At 46.7% G+C, this 20,908-nt stretch overlaps 1 protein-coding gene across 12 annotated transcripts in view; it reads left to right on the top strand.

The window, feature by feature from the left end:
- Positions 1 to 20,908, top strand: part of SLC5A11 (solute carrier family 5 member 11) — a 68,176-nt gene that overhangs the window by 20,641 nt on the left and 26,627 nt on the right. For 7 of the 12 annotated variants that reach the window (XM_019012866.4, XM_031003036.3, XM_055365531.2 and 4 more), the window contains 5 exons: positions 3,059 to 3,163; positions 5,307 to 5,366; positions 11,570 to 11,674; positions 13,215 to 13,320; positions 19,995 to 20,075. In XM_019012866.4, the coding sequence (XP_018868411.1) occupies positions 3,059 to 3,163; positions 5,307 to 5,366; positions 11,570 to 11,674; positions 13,215 to 13,320; positions 19,995 to 20,075 (457 nt within the window). Of the gene's footprint in view, positions 1 to 3,058; positions 3,164 to 5,306; positions 5,367 to 5,715; positions 7,892 to 11,569; positions 11,675 to 13,214; positions 13,321 to 19,994; positions 20,076 to 20,908 lie in introns of those variants that run through there. The other 5 variants (XM_031003034.3, XM_019012867.4, XM_031003037.3 and 2 more) reach the window with 2 other exon arrangements.

Here is a 20,908-nt window from a genome sequence, read left to right on the forward strand (position 1 = left end):
CCTAACAACAGACTCCCAATATATATGAAGCAAAAACTGACAGAATGAAGGGAGAAATAGACAATTCAAACACTAATAATTGGTGACTTTAATATCTCATTTTCAATAATGTATGGAAAAACAAAATAAGATCAACAAGAAAATAGAAGACATGAACAACACTATAAACCAGCTGACCTAACAGACATATATAAAATAATTCATCCAACAACAGCAAAATACCTATTCATCTTAAGTGCACATGGAACATTCTCCAGAATAGACTGCATGTTAAGCCATAAATAAATCTCAAGAAATTTAAAATGACTGAAATAATACAAAGTGTGTTGTCTATCCACAGTGGAATGAAATTATAAATAAATAACTTTGGAAAATTCCCAAATACATATCAATTAAACAACACACTTCTAAATAACCAATGGGCCAAAGAAGAAATCACAAGACAAATTAGAAAATACTTTGAGATTACTGAAAATGAAAACAGCATACTAAAACTTATGGGATCCAGCTAAAGCAGTGCTTAGAAGAAAACTTACACCACAATGCCCATATTAAAAAAGAAGAAAGATGTCAAACCAATTACCTCATCTTTTACATTAAGAAACTAAAAAAGATGGGCAAATTAAACCCAAAGCAAGCAGACAGAAGAAAATAACAAAGATTAGAGTGGAGGTAAACAAAATGTAGAATAGAAAACTATTAGAGGAAATCACAAAAATCAAAAGTTTGTTCTTTGAAAACATCAACAAAATTGACCAATTTCTACCTAGATTAAGAAAAGCAAGACAGAAGATGCAAATTAATAAAATTAGAAATGAAAAAGGGGGAATTTCCATCAACATTATGGAAATTAAATATAGTTATAAGGAAATGCTGTGAGCAATTATATGCAAAAAATTAAACAACCTACATGAAATAAACAAATTCCTAGACACAGAGTACCAAAACTGACTCAAGTAGAAATAGAAAACCTGAATTATATCTATAAAAAGTAAAGACAGGCCAAGCACGGTGGCTCACCCCTGTAATCCTAGCACTTTGGGAGGCTGAAGAGGGCGAATCACCTGAACTCAGGAGTTTGAGACCAGCCTGGGCAACACGGTGAAACCCCATTTCTCCTAAAATACAAAAAATTAGCTGGTTGTGGTGGCATGTGCTTGTAATCCCGGCTACTCAGGAGGCTGACATAGGAGAATCACTTGAACCCAGGAAGCAGAGTTTGCAGTGAGCTGAGATGGCACCATTGCATTCCAGCCTGGGTGACAAAGCGAGACTCCATTTCAAAAAAAAAAAAAAAGTAAAGACAGTGAATTAGTAATCACAAAACTTCTCACAAAGAAAAAGACCAAGCACCAAGGATCAAGATGGCTTCAACGATAAAGTCTTCCAAACACTTCTAGAAAAATTAACACAAATCCTTTACAGATTCTTCCAAAAAAAAAAAAATTAGAGGCCGGGTGTGGTGGCTCATGCCTGTAATCCCAGCACTTTGGGAGGCCAAGGTGGGCAGATCACGAGGTCAGGAGACCCAGACCATCCTGGCGAACACGGTCAAACCCCGTCTCTACTAAAAATACAAAAAAAAAAAAAAAAAAAAAAATTAGCCGGGCGTGGTGGCGGGCGCCTGTAGTCCCAGCTACTCGGGAGGCTGAGGCAGGAGAATGGCATGAACCTGGGGGATGGAGCTTGCAGTGAGCTGAGATTATGCCACTGCACTCCAGCCTGGGAGACAGCAAGACTCCGTCTCAAAAAAAAAAAAAAAAAACTCACACTTCTCAATTTGAAAACTTACTACAAAGCTACAGTAATCAAAAGAATGTGATACTGACAGAAGGATAAACATGTAGATCCATGAAATAGAATTTGATAAGAAGCAGAGACAGGAAAGTCAATAAGGAGGTAAAATGGCTCTTTCACAATTCTCTCTCCTCTCTTCTCTTCCTGCACCCTTCTCCTCCTCCTTTCCTTCCTCCTCCTCCTCTTTTTCTTCTCGCTCCCTCCTTTCCCCTCCTCACTGGATCTGCCTTTTTTTTTCTTTTGAGATGGAGTCTCTGTCGTCCAGGCTGGAGTACAGTGGCGCAATCTCGGCTCGTTGCAACCTCCACCTCCCGGGCTCGAGCGATTCTCCTGCCTCAGCCTCCTGAGTAGCTGGGATTATAGGCATGTGCCACCACGCTCAGCTAACTTTTGTATTTTTAGTGGAGACGGGGTTTCACCATGTTGGCCAGGCTGGTCTGAAACTCCTGACCTCAAGTGATCCGCCTGCCTCAGCCTCCCAAAGTGCTGGGATTACAAACGTGAGCCAGAGCACCCGGCTGGACCTGCCTTTCTGTGCAGGTCTCCATTCTCCCCTGTCTCTGAACTGGCAGTGATGAGCAGCACAGGGTGAAACATGCCTCCACACCACTCCCTCACCCCCAGCACACACACACCTCCCTGGTTCAACATCTCCAGTCCAAGGGACCTGCAGAGACGGTGTCCCCTTTCCAAATTCCCAGGAAAGAGAATATAATTTGCTCAGCTTGGGCCAGGTACCCAGGCCTGTCCAGCCCAATCAATTGAGACCAGGGAGACCAGGGATTGGCATCATCAAGTACAGCACTAGCCATTTAGTGCTATACCAAGAAGACTGTCTACTTTGATAAGTTAGAAGCAGATCTGGGGAGTAACACAGGCTTCCTGATTCTCATCATGAATCACTTTCTACATTACCTGTCACCTTCTTTCCTGACCCCCGACCCCCGACCCCCACAGGGATGCTGCATATAGTTGTTGAAGCAGTGCACTGCGCAACCCTAGAGGGTGCGATCTGCATTTTAGGCCCTGTAGTCCTGAATATTTATTCTACCAATTTCTGACAGGTGGGCTCTGACCAAGTAAGAGTCGTGGGGAAGAAGAATCTCATTCTAATGTAAACAAAAATACCAGATAGGCTAGGGGTGGCCCTGCCTTCCTTCACTTCTCTTCTCTGTCCCTTTGGAGCATGGAAAGAATTGGGGGTGGGGAGCAGGTACCCTTGACTTTGTCTCCAAGATCTGACATGTCCATCTGCCCACAGGTGGGTGCATCCTTGTTTGCCAGCAATGTTGGAAGTGGACATTTCATTGGCCTGGCAGGGTCAGGTGCTGCTACGGGCATTTCTGTATCAGCTTATGAACTTAATGTAAGTATTTTACCTAGGGCATAGATGACATCTTACCTCTACCTAACAGGTAGATCTCAGGGGAAAGTTGTGTGAATGCCCTGCACTTTAAAAATAGAATGGTGGGGCCAGGCGCGGTGGCTCACGCCTGTAATCTCAGCACTTTGGGAGGCCAAGGCAGGTGGATCACCTAAGGTCAGGAGTTTGAGACCAGCCTGGCCAACGTGGCGAAACCCCATCTCTACTAAAAATACAAAAAATTAGCCGAGTGTAATGGCGGGCGCCGTAATCCCAGCTACTCGGGAGGCTGAGTTAGGAGAATCATCTGAACCTGGGAGGCGGAGGTTGCAGTGAGCAGAGATTGCACTACTCCGCGCCAGCCTGGGCGATAAGAGTGAAACTCCGTCCCCCTCCCCACAAAAAACAAAACAAAACAAAACAAAAAACAACCCCCCCCCCCACACACACACACACAAACCAAAAAAACACACACAAAAAACAATAGTGGGTTGGGCGCCATGGCTCAGGCCTGTAATCCCAGCACTTTGGGAGGCCGAGGTGGGCAGATCTTTTGAGGTCAGGAGTTTGAGACCAGCTTGGCCAACATGGTGAGACTCCATCTCTACTAAAAATACAAAAATTAGCCAGGCTTGATGGCGCATGCTTGTAATCCTAGCTACTCAGGAGGCTGAGGCAGGAGAATCACTTGAACCTGGGAGACAGAGGCTGCAGTGAGGTGAGATTGTAACACTGCACTTCAGCCTGGGCGAAAGAGTGAGACTCTGTCTCACAAAAAAAAAAAAAAAAAAAAAATGGTGTGTGAAGAAGAGGGCTCAGATTCCTGTCCTAGAGATGCAGAAGAAAGATGGTGAAGACTGAAGCGTATTTCTGTGTACTTCAGACGTCAATTGGCCATCGCAAAAATTTTACAGCTCAGTAGTTTTTGACTTTGTTTGCTACCTCTGAGATACTCAAGGGATAAGATACACTCTCGTATATAGCAGGGCTCATTTGGGATATGATTTTTACTGGGGTCAGGGCAGGGAGGGGATTATTAATAATGATCATTGCCTTCCTAATGTCCAATATTTTTGGATGCTTATTCTATGCCAGGAACAGACTTTGATATGTTCCATATGCTATCACATTATAGGATTCATTTACAGATTAGACCCACGCTGCCTGGGTTTACATTCTTGCTCCAACACGTATAAACTTCAGCAGCAAGTTGCTTTTTGTGTGACCTTGGGTGGCAAGTGTTATTTCTGCTTGTTTGTTTTGTTTTGTTTTGTTTTTTGAGACAGGGTCTCGCTCTGTCGCCCAAGCTGGAGTGCAGTGGTGTGGTCATGGCTCACTGCAACCTCCACCTCTCAGGCTCAAACCATCCTCCCACTTCAGCCTCCCAAGTAGCTGGGACCACAAGTGCACGCCACCATGCCTAGCTAATTTTCATATTTTTTTGTAGAGACGGGAATTTCACTGTGTTGCTCAGGTTGGTCTTAAACTCCTGGGTGCAAGCGATCCACTGGCTTCTGCCTAAGTGCTGGGATTACAGGCGTGACTCACCGCACCCAGCTGGGCAAGTTTCTTAACCTCTCTGAGCCTCATGTACATAATAGGCATATTAATGGTACCTGTTATGTAGAACCATTATGAGAGTCAAATGAATTAATGCTTGTAAAGGGTGCAGAGAGGCGCCTGGCATACAGTACTCATTAAGTATCATCTTCCTGATTTCCTTGCAACCACTTAGTGAGGCACTGATATGCCCATTTTCCAGGTGAGAAAAATGAGTCTCGGAGACCTGTGTTAACTCTTGTGGTCGTCTTTGAACCCAGGTCTGCCTGCTGTCATGGCCTTGTTTTAATCACTGCTGAGGAGGGGAGGGGGCACAACTGGATGAAGCGATGACGTGACGTTTAGGAGACACAGAACTAGGAAGCATCGCAAATGCCTTCTTTTTCCACTCTCCTGTTCCTTCCCGAATCCCTTCCCCATGTTAAAAAAGGAAATTTGAAGGCCAGCACAGGTGAACCACTCAGCGAGTAAGAGACTACACCAGAGGTGGAGTTCAGGCCAGGCTGCCTCAGGGCGCAGAGGGAAATCCAAATGGGTGCCTTGTTGTGAGCTGGGGGCCAAGTCCTGACTGTGTTTTCTTGAGCAGGGCTTGTTTTCTGTGCTGATGTTGGCCTGGATCTTCCTACCCATCTACATTGCTGGTCAGGTGAGTAGGGGGACATTGGGATGCTGTAGAATTGAAAGATGCTTTGGGAATCTCAGCCCTGCAGTCCCTCCCTCATCCTGCCATCCCTCCCTCCTGCCCATGGTCATGTATTAGATTGCCACTCAGAGGCCCCAGTAAAGGGGAGGGATGATCCACAGGGAGACAATGAGGAACCCAGTCCATAGCACTTCCTGCCAGTACCCAACATCCAAGGCACACAGAAGGCATTTGGAGGTTGGAAAAAATATGGGCCCCAAAATTTTAAATACCAAAACACAAAATGTAAAGCTCACAATCTCTTTTAAATGTTTAAATCACAACATGTTTCTGCTATATTTTTTTGAGACAGGGTCTGGCTTTGTCCCCAGGATGGAATGCAGTGGTGCAATCTTGGCTGACCTGGTCTCCCCAGCCTCCCCAGCAGCTAGGACCACAGATGCAAGTCACCACACCCAGCTAATTTTTGCATTTTTTTTTTTAGTAGAAAATACAAAAATCCTGCCATGTTACCCAAGCTGGTCTCGAACTCCTGGGCTCAAGTGATCTGCACACCTCAGCCTCCCAATCCGAGTAGCTGGAATTACAGGCATAAGCCACCATGCCCAGCCTATGTTTCTGCTTTTTGCTAAAAAATAAAAATAAAAATAAAAGTATATAGCTCATGCCTGTAATCCTAGCACTTTGGGAGGCCAAAGCAGGCAGATCACTTGAGCCTAGGAGTTCGAGACCAGGCTGGGCAACATGGTGAAAACCTGTCTCTACTAAAAAAATACAAAAATTATCCAGGCATGGTGGTAAGCACCCGTAATCCCAGCTACTCAGGAGGCTGAGGAGCCATGAGAATTGCTTGAGCCCGGGAGGCAGAGGATGCAGTGAGCTGAGATCACACCACTGCACTCCAGCCTGTAAGACAGAGCGAGACCCTGTCTCAATCATATATATATATATATATTTTTTTAAACTATATATATATTTTAAAATCATGTATATGATTCAGTGGTTTTTTTTCTTCCTTTGCACACAAAACTATAATAATTGAGCTATTTCTGACTGGTACAAAATGTCAACGTTTTAGTTACAAAATAATGCTACTTTTGACTCTTTGAAAAGCATTGTTTTGTGGGGTTTTTTTTTTTTTTTTTTTGACAGAGTTTTGCTCTTGCCCAGGCTGGAGTGCAATGGTGTGATCTCGGCTCACTGCAAACCTCTGCCTCCCGGTTTCAAGCAATTCTTCTGCCTCAGCCTCCCAAGTAGCTGGGATTACAGGCGCCCACCACCACCCCCAGCTAATTTTTGTATTTTTAGTAGAGATGGGGTTTCACCATGTTGGCCAGGCTGGTCTGGAACCCCTGATCTTGTGATCCACCCACCTCGTAATCCTCCCAAAGTGCTGGGATTACAGGCCTGAGCCATCATGCCTGGCCTGAAAAGCAGTTTTTAAAAAATCATCTATGATCTCACTGGCAGCATTGTATCATTCATACTTTCTAACCTTTATTCTGTTCTAGATGTTCTATTGCACATGGCAAGATCACACAATATCACAGTGTTGTTCATAAAGCAATAACTGATTTTAGCTTTTTATTATGGAAATATTAAAAAATATGCAAAGTAGGCTGGGCATGGTGGCTCATGTATGTAATCCCAGCACTCTGGGAGGCCGAGTTGGGTGGATTGCTTCAGGCCAGGAGTTTGAGACCAGCCTGGGCAACATGGCAAAATCCCATCTCTACCAAAAATACAAAAATTAGCTGGGTGTGGTGACGCACACCTATAGTCTCAGATACTCAGGAGGCTGAGGCAGGAGGATTAGGATCACTTGAGACCGGTAGGTTGAGGCTACAGTGAGCCATAATTGTGCCACAGCACTCCAGTCTGGGGGACAGAATGAGACCCTGTCTCAAACACACACACACACACACACACACACACACACACACACACACACACAAGTAGAAAAAGCTTAGGAATCAGAAATCATGTTAAAAATCCTTCTGGCTGGATGCAGTGGCTCATGCCTGTAATCCCTGCACTTTGGGAGGCCATGCAGGGAGAATCACTTGAGTCCAGGATTTCAAGACCAGCCTGGGCAACAGAGCAAGACCTCATCTCTACTAAAAATTTTTTTTAAATTAGCCGGGCCTGGTGGCGAGTGCCTGTGGTCCCAGCTACTCCGGAGGCTGAAGTGGGAGGAACACTTGAGCCCAGGAGTCGGAAGCTGCAGTGAGCTATGATCACGCCACTGCAGTCTAGCCTGAGTGACAGAGAATAGTTCAATTCTGTATTAAGGGCAGGGATATATGGGTAAGTAACCTCCCTTGGAGGTAATCCCAAAAGTCTAAAAGCAAGACCTTTGGTGAGCAGGGGGCCTGAGTCTGCTCCTGACCCCTGCGGCTAGCTCCCATGTAGACACAGCATCTGAGGTATAACAACACTGGACTGGAAATGAAGCTCTCCGAGTCAAGGCATCAAGAAAGTTATTGAGCACCTACTACAGGAAGGCATATATGATGGTAGAGATGCAGGTGAGTGAATATTTAGGGTTGCCAGACATTCTCACCTGATGGCTTCCATGTTCTCTGGCAAACAAAAGATGATGTCATCAGCTGAGAATGAGAAAGGAACTTGCTTTAGGTTGAGAAGATGCAAAGTTTGTTTTGTTTTGTTTTGTTTTGTTTTGTTTGTTTGTTTTGAGTTGGAGTCTCGCTCTGTCACCCAGGCTGGAGTGCAGTGGCACAATCTTGGCTCACTGCAGTCTCCACCTCCCAGGTTCAAGCAATTCTCTGCCTCAGCCTCCCGAGTAGCTGGGATTACAGGCGCCCACCACCACGCCCAGCTAATTTTTGTATCTTTAGTAGAGACGGGGTTTCACCATGTTGGTCAGGCTGGTCTCGAACTCCTGACCTCGTGCGCCTCAGCCTCCCAAAGTGCTGGGATTACAGGCATGAGCCACTGCACCAGCCAGATAGCCAGATGCAAAGATCTGAAATGGCTGCAGTAGTTGTTTGTAATAGAAAAACCTGGGAACAACCACCATGTCCATTAATAAGGAACTGGACAGCCGGGCTATACCATTTCACGCTGTGACAAGGGATGAAGTCCACAGAGGTATGCTGATCTCCAAGCTATTGTTAAATAAGAAAATAAAATCTCCTAGATCTAGACATCCTTTGGGCAATATCTTACACTTATACAAAGGAGAGGTTAAACCCATCCTAGATAATAAATGCCAAAGTGTTGAGAAAAGTTCAAATCTACCCAATTTGTTTTTATTAGGACATGAAATAAACATTCAGAAAAGCAATAAAACACACACACACACACACAAAACAAACACAAAAGTGCAGCTTGACAAATTATTGTAAAACGAACACCCACATCAAGACAGAAAACATAATGTCAGCCAGGTGCGGTCGCTCACGCCTGTAATCCCAGCACTTTGGGAGGCTGAGGCAGGCAGATCACTTGAGGTCAGGAGTTCGAGACCAGCCTGGCCAACATCGTGAAACCCTGTCTCTACTAAAAATACAAAAATAAGCCAGATGTGGTGGCGGGTGCCTGTAGTTCCAGCTACTCGGGAGGCTGAAGTGGGAGAATTGCTTGAACCCAGGAGGTGGAGTGAAGTAAGCCAATATCACACTACTTAACTCCTGCCTAGGTGACAGAGTGAGACTCCGTCAGAAGGAAAGGAAAGGAAAGAAGGAAAGGAAAGGAAAGGAAAGGGGAAAGGGGAAAAGGGAAAGGGAAAGGAGAAGAAGGAAGGAAGAGAGGAAGGAAGGAATGGAGAGAGGGAGGGAGGGAGGAAGGAAGGAAGGAAGGAAGGAAGAAGGAAGGAAGGAAGGAAGGAAGGAAGGAAGGAAGGAAGGAAGGAAGGAAGGAAGGAAATATAATGTCCCCTGCAAGCCTTTAGAAAATCACAATGCTGGCTGGGCACAGTGGCTCAGGGCCATAATCTCAGCTCTTTGGGAGGCTGTGGCGGGAGGATTGCTTGAAGCCAGGAGTTTGAGACCAGCCTGGGCAACACAGTGAGACCCCCATCTCTACAAAAACAATTAAAATAAAGAATTAGCTGAGGCTGGTGGTGTGCACCTTTAGTCCCAGCTAGTCAGGAGGCTGAGGCAAGAGGATGGGAGACTGAGGAGGAGGATTGATTGCTTGAACCCAGGAGATCAGGGCTGCAGTGAGCTATGATTGTACCACTGCACTCCAGCCTGAGTGACACAGCAAGACCCCGTCTCTAAAAAAGAAAAATCACAATGCCTTCCCTTCTCCTTGGCTTTCCTATTAAGTAATTACTCCCTTGCTTTTATTTACAGTTTTAATTCTGCATACCTGAACAATGCAGTTGAATTTTACTTTTTTTGGTGAAGGGTGGGTTATAGATAATTGAAAACTGGAGTAATTTTTTTTTTTTTTTTGAGGCAGAGTTTCGCTCTGCTGCCCAGGCTGGAGTGCAGTGGCATGATCTCAGCTCACTGCAACATCTGCCTCCTGGGTTCATGCAATTCTCCTCCCTCAACCTCCCAAGTAGCTGGGATTACAGGTGCACACCACCACGCCCGACTACTTTTTGTATTTTTAGTAGAGATGGGGTTTCCCCATGTTGGCCAGGCTGTTCTTGAACTCCCGGCCTCAGGTGATCCACCCACCTCAGCCTCCCAAAGTGCTGGGATTACAGGTGTGAGCCACCGCACCCAGCTTGGAGTCATATTCTTTTGTTACATGTAGCTGATGTGTTAATTTTCATTGCTATGCGGTATCGTGTAGTGTGACTCACATCCCAATATATTTATCCATTCTGTTGTGCATGGGCGTTTAAGTTGCTCCCAGTATTGGTCTATGATAGACAGCACTGCTGTGAACATTTTTATAAATGTGTTCTTCTACACATAGACAAGCATTGGTGAGAGAATCTACCTCTGAGTGGAATTTCTAGGTCATTGGATATGTTCATCTTTGGCTTTACAAGATATTGACAAACATTTTCCCGGAGTAGTTCTATCCATTTATATTCCCACCAGCAGTGTATGAAAATTCCCTTTCCTACAATTCAGCGTATCCTTGGTGACATTTTATATTCTCCAACTTAAAGATTCTTGCGAATTTAGTGCATGTGTAATGATATCTCACTGCTTTTTAAAATTTTTTTGAGACGGAGTCTTGCTCTGTCGCTCAGGCTGGAGTGTAGTGGCGTGCCCTCAGCTCACTGCAACCTCCGCCTACCTGGGTTCAAGCGATTCTTGATTCTCCTGCCTCACTCCGTCCCCCACCACACACACACTGCCCCAGTAGCTGGGACTACAGCCACCATGCCCAGCTAATTTTTGTATTTTTAGTAGAGACGGGGTTTTGCCAAGTTGTCCAGGCTGGTCTTGAACTCTTGACCTCAGATGATCCTCCCACCTCACCTCCCAAAGTGCTGGGATTACAGGCCTGAGCCACCACACCCGGCCATCTCACTGTTTTTAATTGGCAACTCTTTTTATACATTTTCCGGCCATTTGGATTTCCTCTTTGAGGAAGTAACTTGTCTAGGACTTTTGTCCATTTTTCTATTAGGTTATATGTCTTTAAAAAAAAAATAGAGATGGGGTCTTACTGTAGCAATAGAGATGTTGCCCAGGCTGGTCTTGAACTCCTGGGCTCAAGCAATCCTCCCACCTTGGCCTCCTAAAGTGCTAGGATTACAGGTGTAAGCCATTGTGCATGGCCTCACAATTAAACCTATTATCCGCCTAGAATTTGTTTTTGTCTACCATATGTATATCTTTTGAGGCAGGGTCTCCCTGCCACTTAGGCTAGAGTGCAATGGCATGATCATGGCTCACTGCACCCGTGACCTCCTGAGCTCAGGCTCAAGTGATCCTTCCACCTCAGCCACCTGAGTAGCTGGGACTACAGGCGCCTGTCACCACGCATGACTAAATTTGTATTTTTTGTAGAAATGGGGTTTCACCATGTTGCCCAGTCTGGTCTCAGACTTCTGCACTCAAGTGATTCCCCTTGCCTTAGTCTCCCAAAGTGATGGGAACCAACTGTGCTGGGCCCCTCTCCTCCCTTCTTAAGTATCAGGTGGAGAATCCCAAGAAGACCTTCTGTGCTCTGAGTTGCGGGGGCAGGAGCAGATGGGAAGGGCTTGTGTGGGGGGGTCACGTGCTGGTGGTGAAGTCCGCTGGTGGTGAAATCTCAGCTCTGGCCCTCAGGTCACCACGATGCCAGAATACCTACGGAAGCGCTTCGGTGGCATCAGAATCCCCATCATCCTGGCTGTACTCTACCTATTTATCTACATCTTCACCAAGATCTCGGTAAGGCAGGGACACAGCCTGGCCTCACCCATGCAGCATGGGGAGAAGATAAGGCACAGACCATTGCTCAGGAGTGTCTCCTTGCTATCCCCTTTCTCCTCCTCTTTCATAGGCTGCAGGGAGATTAGAGGAAGATGGCATGGGGGGAGGTAAGCGTGGACAGAGGGAATTGGGAGAAAATGGTTGGGTGCAGTGGCTCACGCCTGTAATCTCAGCACTTTGGGAGGCTGAGGCAGGTGTATCACTTGAGGTCAGGAGTTCAAGGCCAGTCTGGCCAACATGGTGAAACCCCATCTCTACCAGAAAATACGAAAATTAGCCAGGCGTGGTGGCTCATGTCTGTAGTCCCAGCTATTCAGGAGGCTGAGGCAGGAGAATTGCTTGAGCCCAGGAGGCGGAGGTTGCAGTGAGCCAAGATCATGCCACTGTACTGCAGCCTGGGGGAAAGAGCGAGACTCTGTGTCAAAAAAGAAGAAGAAGAAGAAGAAATTGGAAGAAAAGGTAGAGGAAAGGAGGGAAGGACTTTCTCTCCTACTCCTGCCAAAGCTTCTTTGTCAACATCTCAGGATGATGTGGGTTGATCAATGGGACTCCAAGAACCCTGCCAACCCTTGGATAGGACTGTTCTCTTCCTCCTGGAATTAGACAGTGATCAGCTGTTTATCAGATGTGCTGATGGCTGATTGCGCTGCCCCACCCTGACCTTTGGATGGGCAGATCTCCTAGGAAGTGGCAAAGAACAGGTGTACTGCAACCTCCAGACACGTGCCCCTCAGCAGAAGCTGTCTTCGCTTCCAGCCAGGGAGGAGGGAGGAGCTTGTCCTATGGGAAGGGGTGAGGGGGAGCAGAAGGGGTTCCATTCAATCCAAACAACAATAAGTGAATCTACGCCGGCTCCAGACTGCAGGACAGACACACACGCTCCTTTCTAGAACGTTCACTTGCAGTCTGGTGGGAAGCTGCAGATGTGGGAAGCCTTCTAGGGGAAGTTACATCCCAGGAGGAACTTACAGTTAGAGAAAGGGGATTGGCCCTCCAGACGGAAGTATCAGCACAAGTGAAATCTGGGAGGCCCAGGTACACATGACTTGTTGAGAAACAGAGGGTATTTCAGAGTCGGTGGAGGTCTGGGAGTACGAAGTGAGTATTTAGCCTCATTTCTTTAGCCTTTACCTTGGGGGCAATGGGGGAGTCACTTAAGAGTTTGAGTGGGGAGGAGAAGGATGATGTGATCATTATGGTATTTAATGAAGGTTGCAGTGTGGAAGATGGAGTGGGAGAGGACCAAAAGCAGAAGCAGGAAGACCATTGAGGAGGCTGCTGCATCAGCCCAGGGCCCACAAGGCTCCAGTTTAAGACCCCTGATCTGGGATGCAATGGATTAAGAAGGGACGATGTATGACTGTCCTGTGTTTGTCAGCATCTAGGCTAGGCCCTGATCCCAGGGAACCTGTGCTGCAAATGTCCATTCATTCATTCATTCATTCATTCATTTGTTCATTAATTCATTTGTTCATCCATCAACCTCCTTTCTTCACAGGTAGACATGTATGCAGGTGCCATCTTCATCCAGCAGTCTTTGCACCTGGATCTGTACCTGGCCATAGTTGGGCTGCTGGCCATCACTGCTGTATACACGGTTGCTGGTAAGACTGAACGAAGGGTAACACCTAGCAGAGGCAGTGGGCAGGGGCTATGGGCCACTCTACCTTCTCCTTGCCCATCTTCTGATGTTCCATTGTGCTAAGACCCATTTATTCATTAAACGTCACTCCTCTACCCTAGATAAAAAGATTTCTCCTGACCATTATCCAAAGGAAGGGGGTTACCTGATAAGATAAAGCATTTTAAGTTGGGCGCGTTGGCTCATGCCTGTAATCCCAGCACTTTGGGAAGCCGAGGCAGGTGGATCACTTGAGGTCAGGAATTCCAGACCAGCCTGGTCAACATGGCAAAACCCCATCTCTACTAAAAATACAAAACTTAGGCCAGGCGCAGTGGCTTACGCCTGTAATCCCTGCACTTTGGGAGGCCGAGGTGGGTGGATCACGAGGTCAGGAGTTCAAGACCAGCCTGACCAACATGGCAAAACCCCATCTCTACTAAAAATACAACAATTAGCCGGGTGTGATGGCCCATGCCTGAAATCCCAGCTACTCAGGAGGCTGAGGCAGGAGAATCACTTGAACCCGAGAGGCGGAGGTTGCAGTGAGCCAAGATCGCACCACTGCACTCCAGCCTGGGTGACAGAGTGAGACACCAGCTCACAACAACAACAAAAAAATTAGCCGGACATGCTGGCAGACTCCTGTAATTCCAGCTACTCGGGAGGCTGAGGCAGGAGAATCGCTTGAACCCTGGTGGGGCGGACGTTGCAGTGAGCCAAGATGGTGTCATTGCCCTCCAGCCTGGGTGACAGAGCAAGACTCCGTCTCAGAATAAAAAAAGATAAAGCATTTTTAAAATGCACCACAATGGCATAATGTTTTTTCCCATTCATGTATCCCAGAACTGTTTCTTGAGCACCTACTAACTGCTGAGCCATGTGCACTCACAGGCACAATACAAGGCTGGATAATAAACTACTGCAATCCTGGAGCCTGAGGGCAGGTAACCTCATCTCTCCCCCTCATACCTGTATCCTAGAAGAGTGCCTGGCATGCAGTAGGGCCTTGAGAAGTACCTGTTTTTAAATATTCATTATCTCATCTTCCACTCTATTTTCACCCTTTTCCGCCTCCTCTTGGCATAATATAACTCATTCCATATATATATGTGTGTCTGTTTGTGTCTGTGTGTGCCTGTGTGTGCACAGACACAAACACACTGGTATCTCTATATTATGTACCTTGTATCTATATATCATGTATTTACATATACAGGTATGTGTATACGGATATACATTTCCTACTGTGTGCCAGACATCATGCCAGGGAGTGAGGCACAGATGTAAACAAGACAAATATCTCTACTCCAGAGGAACTTATTGAGGATGGGAGACAATGAACAGGGAAATCAATAAATAATGTTAGGCCAGGTGTGGTGGCTCACATCTGTAATCCCAACACTTTGGGAGGCCGAGGCGGGTGGATCACCTGAGATCAGGAGTTCTAGACCAGCCTAGCCAACATGGCAAAACCTGGTCTCTACTAAAAATACAGAAAAATTAGCTGGGCATGATGGCGCATGCCTGTAATCCCAGCTACTCGGGAGGCTGAGGCAAGAGAATCACTTGAACCTAGGAGGCGGAGGTTGCAGTGAGCCAAGATCACACCACTGCACTCCAGCCTGGGCAACAGAGTGGGACTCTGTCTCAAAAATAAATAAATAAATATGTCAGTGTATATTATTATAACCTGAGAAGTGCTATAAGGAAAAATTAATTGGGGTGAAGAGATGGAGGACAGGTTTTTTTTTTGTTTTTTGTTTTTTTTTCACATAGAATATTCAGGTAAGGCCTCTCTAAGGTGATATCTCAACCAATTTTTTTTTCACCTTCGACTTCGATTTTAGATTCAGGAGGTACATGCAGGTTTGTTAATAGGTATATTGCATGATGCTGAGGTCTGGGGTACGAATGGATCCATTAGCCCACGTAGTGAGCATAGTACCCAATGGGTAGTTTTTCAACCGGTGTCCCCCTCCCTCTCCCTCCTCTAGTAGTCCCCAGTTCCCTTATTCAAGTCCATGAGTACCCAGTGTTTATTCAGTTTCCACTTATATGTGAGAACATGTGGGCCAGGCATGGTGGCTCACTCCTGTAATCCCAGCACTTTGGGAGGCCAAGGTGGGAAGATCACCTGAGGTCAGGAGTTCCAGAGCATCCTGGCCAACATGGTGAAACCCCTTCTCTACTAAAAAATACAAAAATTAGCAGAGTGTGGTGGCAGGTGCCTGTAATCCCAGCTATGTGGAAGGCTGAGGCAGGAGAATCTCTTGAATGCAGGAGGCAGAGGTTGCAAGGTTGCAGTGAATGGAGTGCCACTGCACTCCAGCCTGGGCAACAGAGCAAGACCCCATCTCAAAGAAAAAGAAAATAAACAAATAAGTGAGTGGTTTTCTGTTCCTGCATTAATTCACTTAGGATAAGGGCCTCCAGCTGCATTCATGTGCTGCAAAGGTTATGATTTTGTCCTTTTTAATGGCTGTGTAGTATTTCGTGGTATATCTGTACCATATTTTCTTTATCCAATCCACTGTTGATGAGCGCCTGTGTCAATTCCATGTCTTTGCTATTGTGCGTAGTATTGTGATGAACATATGAGGGCATGTGTCTTTTTGGTAGGATGACTTATTTTCCTTTGGGTACATACCCAGTAGTGGGATTGCTGGTCAAATGATAGTTCAATTCTCAGTTCTCTCTCCACAGTGGCTGAACTAATTTACACTCTGTATTAGTCCATTCTCACACTGCTATAAAGAACTACCCGAGACTGGATAATTTATAAGAAAAAAAGAGGTTTAATTGACTCACAGTTCCACAGGCTTAACAGGAAGCATGGCTAGGAGGCCTCAGGAAACTTACAGTCATGGTGGAAGGCAAAGGGGAAGTAAGCACATCCTACCATGATGGAGCCGGAGAGAAAGAGTGAAGCGGGAGGTGCTACACACTTTTTTCTTTTATTTTCTTTTTGAGATGGAGACTTACTCTTTCGTGGCTGGAGTGCAATGGTGCAATCTCAGCTCACCGCAACCTCCACCTCCTGGGTTCAAGCAATTCTCCTGCCTCAGCCTCCCAAATAGCTGGGATTACAGGCACCCGCCACTATGCCCAGCTAATTTTGTGTTTTTAGTAGAGACAGGGTTTCTCCATGTTGGTCAGGCTGGTCTCGAACTCCCATCCTCAGGTGATCTGCCCGCTTCGGCCTCCCAAAGTGCTGGGATTACAGGCATGAGCCACCGTGCCTGGCCTAGTGCTACACACTTTAAAACAACCAATTCTTATGAGAACTCTATCACCAGACAGCACTGGGGATGGTGCTGAATCATTAAAATCACCCCCATAATCCAATCACCTCCCACCAGGACCCTCCCCCAACACGCGGGGATTACAATTCAACATGAGATTTGGGTGGGGACACAGAGCCAACCATATCACACTCCCACCAACAGTGCATCAGCATTTCCTTTTCTCCACAACCTCGCCAACGTCGGTTATCTTTTGACTTCTTAACTGTTTTTAAGTTTAAAGCTGTTCTGGCCGGGCACAGTGGCTCACACCTGTAATCCCAGGACTTTGGGAGGCCAAGGCAGGAGGATCAACTGAGGTCAGGAGTTCGAGACCAGCCTGGCCAATATGGTGAAACTCTGTCTCTACTAAAAATACAAAAAAATTAGCCAGGTGTGGTGGCGGGCACCTGTAATCCCAGCTACCTGGGAGGCTGAGGAAGGAGAATCGCCTGAACCCTGGAGGCAGAGGCTGCAGTGAGCTGAGATCGTGCCACTGCACTCCAGCCTGGGAAACAGAGCGAAACTCAAATTAAAAAAAAAAAAAAAAAGCTGTTCTGACTGGTGTGAGATGATATCTCATTGTGGTAGTGATTTGTTTTTGTTTGTTTGTTTTTCTTTTTTTGAGATAGGGTCTCCCTCTGTTGCCCAGGCTGGAGTGCAATGGTGCAATCTTGGCACACTGCAACCTCCATCTCCCAGGTTCAAGTGATTCTCCTGCCTCAGCCTCCCAAGTAGCTGAGACTACAGGTGCCAGTCACTATGCCCAGCTAACGTTTGTATTTTATGGTAGAGAAAGGGTTTCACTGTGTTGGTCAGGCTGATCTTGAAATCCTGGCCTCAAGTGATCCTGCCTGCATCAGCCTCCCAAAATGCTGGGATTACAGATGTGAACCACTGTGCCCGGCCTGTGATTTGCATTATTCTGATGATTAGCGATGATGAGCATTTTTTCATATCTCAACCAAGTTTAAATAACACCCATGAGCAATGCAGGGGAGGAGAATTCCAGGCTGAGGGAAGGGCTGCAGTAAACACTCTGAGATGAGAACCTGCTTGAGCAAATGGTTATGTAGGCTGTGCCCTATTCCACTCCAGGGGGTGCCATTCACACCAACCAGAGTGAAAATGGCACCCTGTGGCACTGTGCTAAGCAGCAACCCTGGTGGTAAGAGTGGGACTGGAGAAAAGGGCAGGGACCAGAGCTTTGAAGGAAACAAAATGAGCCTAGCATTTGTTCTAAGTGCCATGGAATACTATTGGATGCTCTAAACAGAAAATTGACAAAATCTAACATATGCAAAGTCCCCTGATACAGAAAGACCTTGGCTGAGTTCTCAGAACTAGCAGAAGCAATGTGCCTGGGGCAGGGGAAAAGGGGAGGGCAGGCTGCCATAGCGGATGAATGTTGGTGTTCCTTCTTTGGAGGTCTGTGTCCCCCATTAGACTGTAGACTCTATGAGGGCAGGGAACATGCCATTTTGTTGGCCTCTGCATCCCTAGCACGTAGAACTTGGTGGGGAGCTCACCGGCTATTTGGTGAAAGACTGAACAAAATGCTCCCCACAGTGCCTGGCATATGAGAGATTCTCATCACTGCTAATATAGAAAGGATGGTGGGGTTAAGTGGTACCCAACACCAGGATCTCACCACACTCAGGCTGACTCACTGCATGCGTGAACGGCAGGGAACTGAGGCCAGAATCAAAGCCAGTTCTCCTCCCCTTTGTGAGAGAGCCCTACTCCTGCTGGGAAGGAAGGAGGGATCCCGGAGAGCACCTCACCCACGGGCGCAGGGTTTTTAAATTGTACAGTGACTGTGCCCTCTAGTAGACATGTTTCTATTGGGTAAGTGTCCCTTCTCCTCAGGGAAGGAGGAAGAACAGAGGTTTAAGGAAGAGACTGGAAAGATTGCTCTTTCCAGATGCTGATGGATTTGCTACCAGGATCATCATTATGAATTTTTATGTATTTATTTATTCTTTTGAGATGGAGTCTCGCTCCGTTGCCCAGGCTGGCGTGCAGTGACACGATCTTGGCTCACTGCAACCTCTGCCTCCTGGGTTCAAGTGATTCTCCTGTCTCAGCCTCCCGAGTAGCTGGGATTACAGGCATGCCCCATCACACCTGGCTAATTTTTGTATTTTTAGTAGGGACAAGGTTTCACCATGTTGGCCAGGCTGGTCTTGAACCCCTAACCTCAGGTGATCTGGCTGCCTCAGCCTCCCAAAGTGCTGGGATTACAGGCATGAGCCACCTTTCCCAGCCCATTTCGAAGATTTTTGCAGGTGGCAAACCCAACAAGAATCCTCTGAGGCACCATCACGATCCTCTCCAGGAAGTCTAGGGGGCCTCTGAATACCTAATACTCACATCCTTTATCCAGTCTTAAAAATAAAGGTGTTGGCTGGGTGTAGTTGCTTACACCTGTAATCCCAGCACCTTGGGAGGCTGAGGCAGGAGGACTGTTTGAAGCCAGGAGTTCAAGCCCACCCTGGGCAACATAGCAAGACTCCATCTCTAGAGAAAAGTTAAAAATTAGCCGGGCATGGTGGCTCATGCTTATAGTCCTAGCTACTTGGGGGACTGAGACAGGACAATCACTTGGGCCCAGGAAGTCTAGGCTGCAGTGAGCTATGATCACGCCGCTACACTCCAGCCTGGGTTGACAGAGTGAGACCCTGGCTCTAAAAATAAATAAATAAATAATAAATAAATAAAGGTGTTCAGAGCTTGGGGACTGTGGCCTAAGCACCACTTCCTATATCAGTTGAAAATTGCTGTGTTAAAAAACCACCCACAAATTGAGGAGCTTGAAAAATCAATGGTTTATTATTCCCCACAAGTCCATGGGTTACCTGGGTGGGTATTTGCTAGTCTAACCTGGCTCTGCGAATTATAGTTCGGTGTTAGGTGGAGCAACTGGCTGGAAGAGGATGGCCTCACTCACATGGCTGGTGTTAGCTTGGGCTGTCGACTGGGCTTCCCCTCCGTGGGGGCCCTCTTCCTTCACTAGGTTAGACCTGGCTTCTTAAAGCAAATGGTCTCAGGGCAACAGGAGAGTAAGTGCAGAAGCGGCAGGGCTCCTCGAGGCCCATACCACTTCCCCCACATTCTATTGGTCAAAGCAAGTCACGTGGCCAAGCCCATGTGAGAAGCAGAGAAATCAACTTCACCTCAACGTGAAAGGAGCAGCAAAGTCACATTGCAAAATGGGCGTGCACACAGGGAGGAGTGATCGTGGCCATCTTTGCAATCAATCAGCACTAAGAAATCTCCCATCGGGTCCTGGCCTTCCAGGTTCCCTTGGTGACCCAGAGTAACCCCTTCTCATTAGACTCCCTGACCCTCACCTCCGTGCTCATCCCACCAGGTGGCCTGGCTGCTGTGATCTACACGGATGCCCTGCAGACGCTGATCATGCTTATAGGAGCGCTCACCTTGATGGGCTACAGTAAGTGGGGTCCCTGGGTCACTTGGGTGGACAACAGCACCTCTCTCCAGCAGGGATATCTGCTCTCAACACTGTGAACGGCAAACCTAGCTGTCAAAGAGTATACTACTGGGGAATTTTTGTCACAGGTGCTTTGCTTGAGGCACGGTTATTTTAGCTAGAAGAGAAATGTGCTTATTGTGGAAACTTACTGTTTTGTTTTTTGTTTTGAGGCAGGGTCTTGCTCTGTCAGTCAGGCTGGAGTGCAGGGTGTGATGATAGCTCACTGCAGCCTTGAGCCCCTGGGCTCAAGTGACTCTCCCACCTCAGCCTCCTGAGTAGCTGGGACTACAGACATAGGCCACTATGTCCAGCTAATTGTTTTTTTATTTTGTTTTTTTTTTTTGTGGAGATAGAGTCTCACTATGTTGCCCAGGCTGATCTCAAACTCCTGGCCTTAAGTGATTCTCCTGCCTCAGCCTCCCAAAGCCGCCCCACCTGGCACTGTTTTTTTTTTTTTTTCAAGTAAAAATTAATCTCTTTCTATACTAACTGGAAAAATAACTGAATGAATAAATAAAAGAATGTGAAGAGATAGCTTTTCCTTACAGAGGTTTTTGTTGTTGTTTGTTTGTTTCGAGACAGGGTATCACTCTGCCACCCAGGCTGAAGTGCAGTGACACAGTCTTGGCTCACTGCAACCTCTGCCTCCTGGGCTCAAGCAATCCTCCCGCCTCAGCCTCCCAAGTAGCTGGGCCCACAGGTGTGCACCACCATGCCCGGCTAATTTTTTTCATTTTTTTAAATAGATGGGGTTTCGTCATGTTGCCCAGGCTGGTTTCAAACACCTGGGC

The sequence above is a fragment of the Gorilla gorilla genome, chromosome 18, assembly GCF_029281585.2.
Source record: "Gorilla gorilla gorilla isolate KB3781 chromosome 18, NHGRI_mGorGor1-v2.1_pri, whole genome shotgun sequence".
In the NCBI taxonomy this organism is placed as follows: domain Eukaryota; kingdom Metazoa; phylum Chordata; class Mammalia; order Primates; family Hominidae; genus Gorilla; species Gorilla gorilla.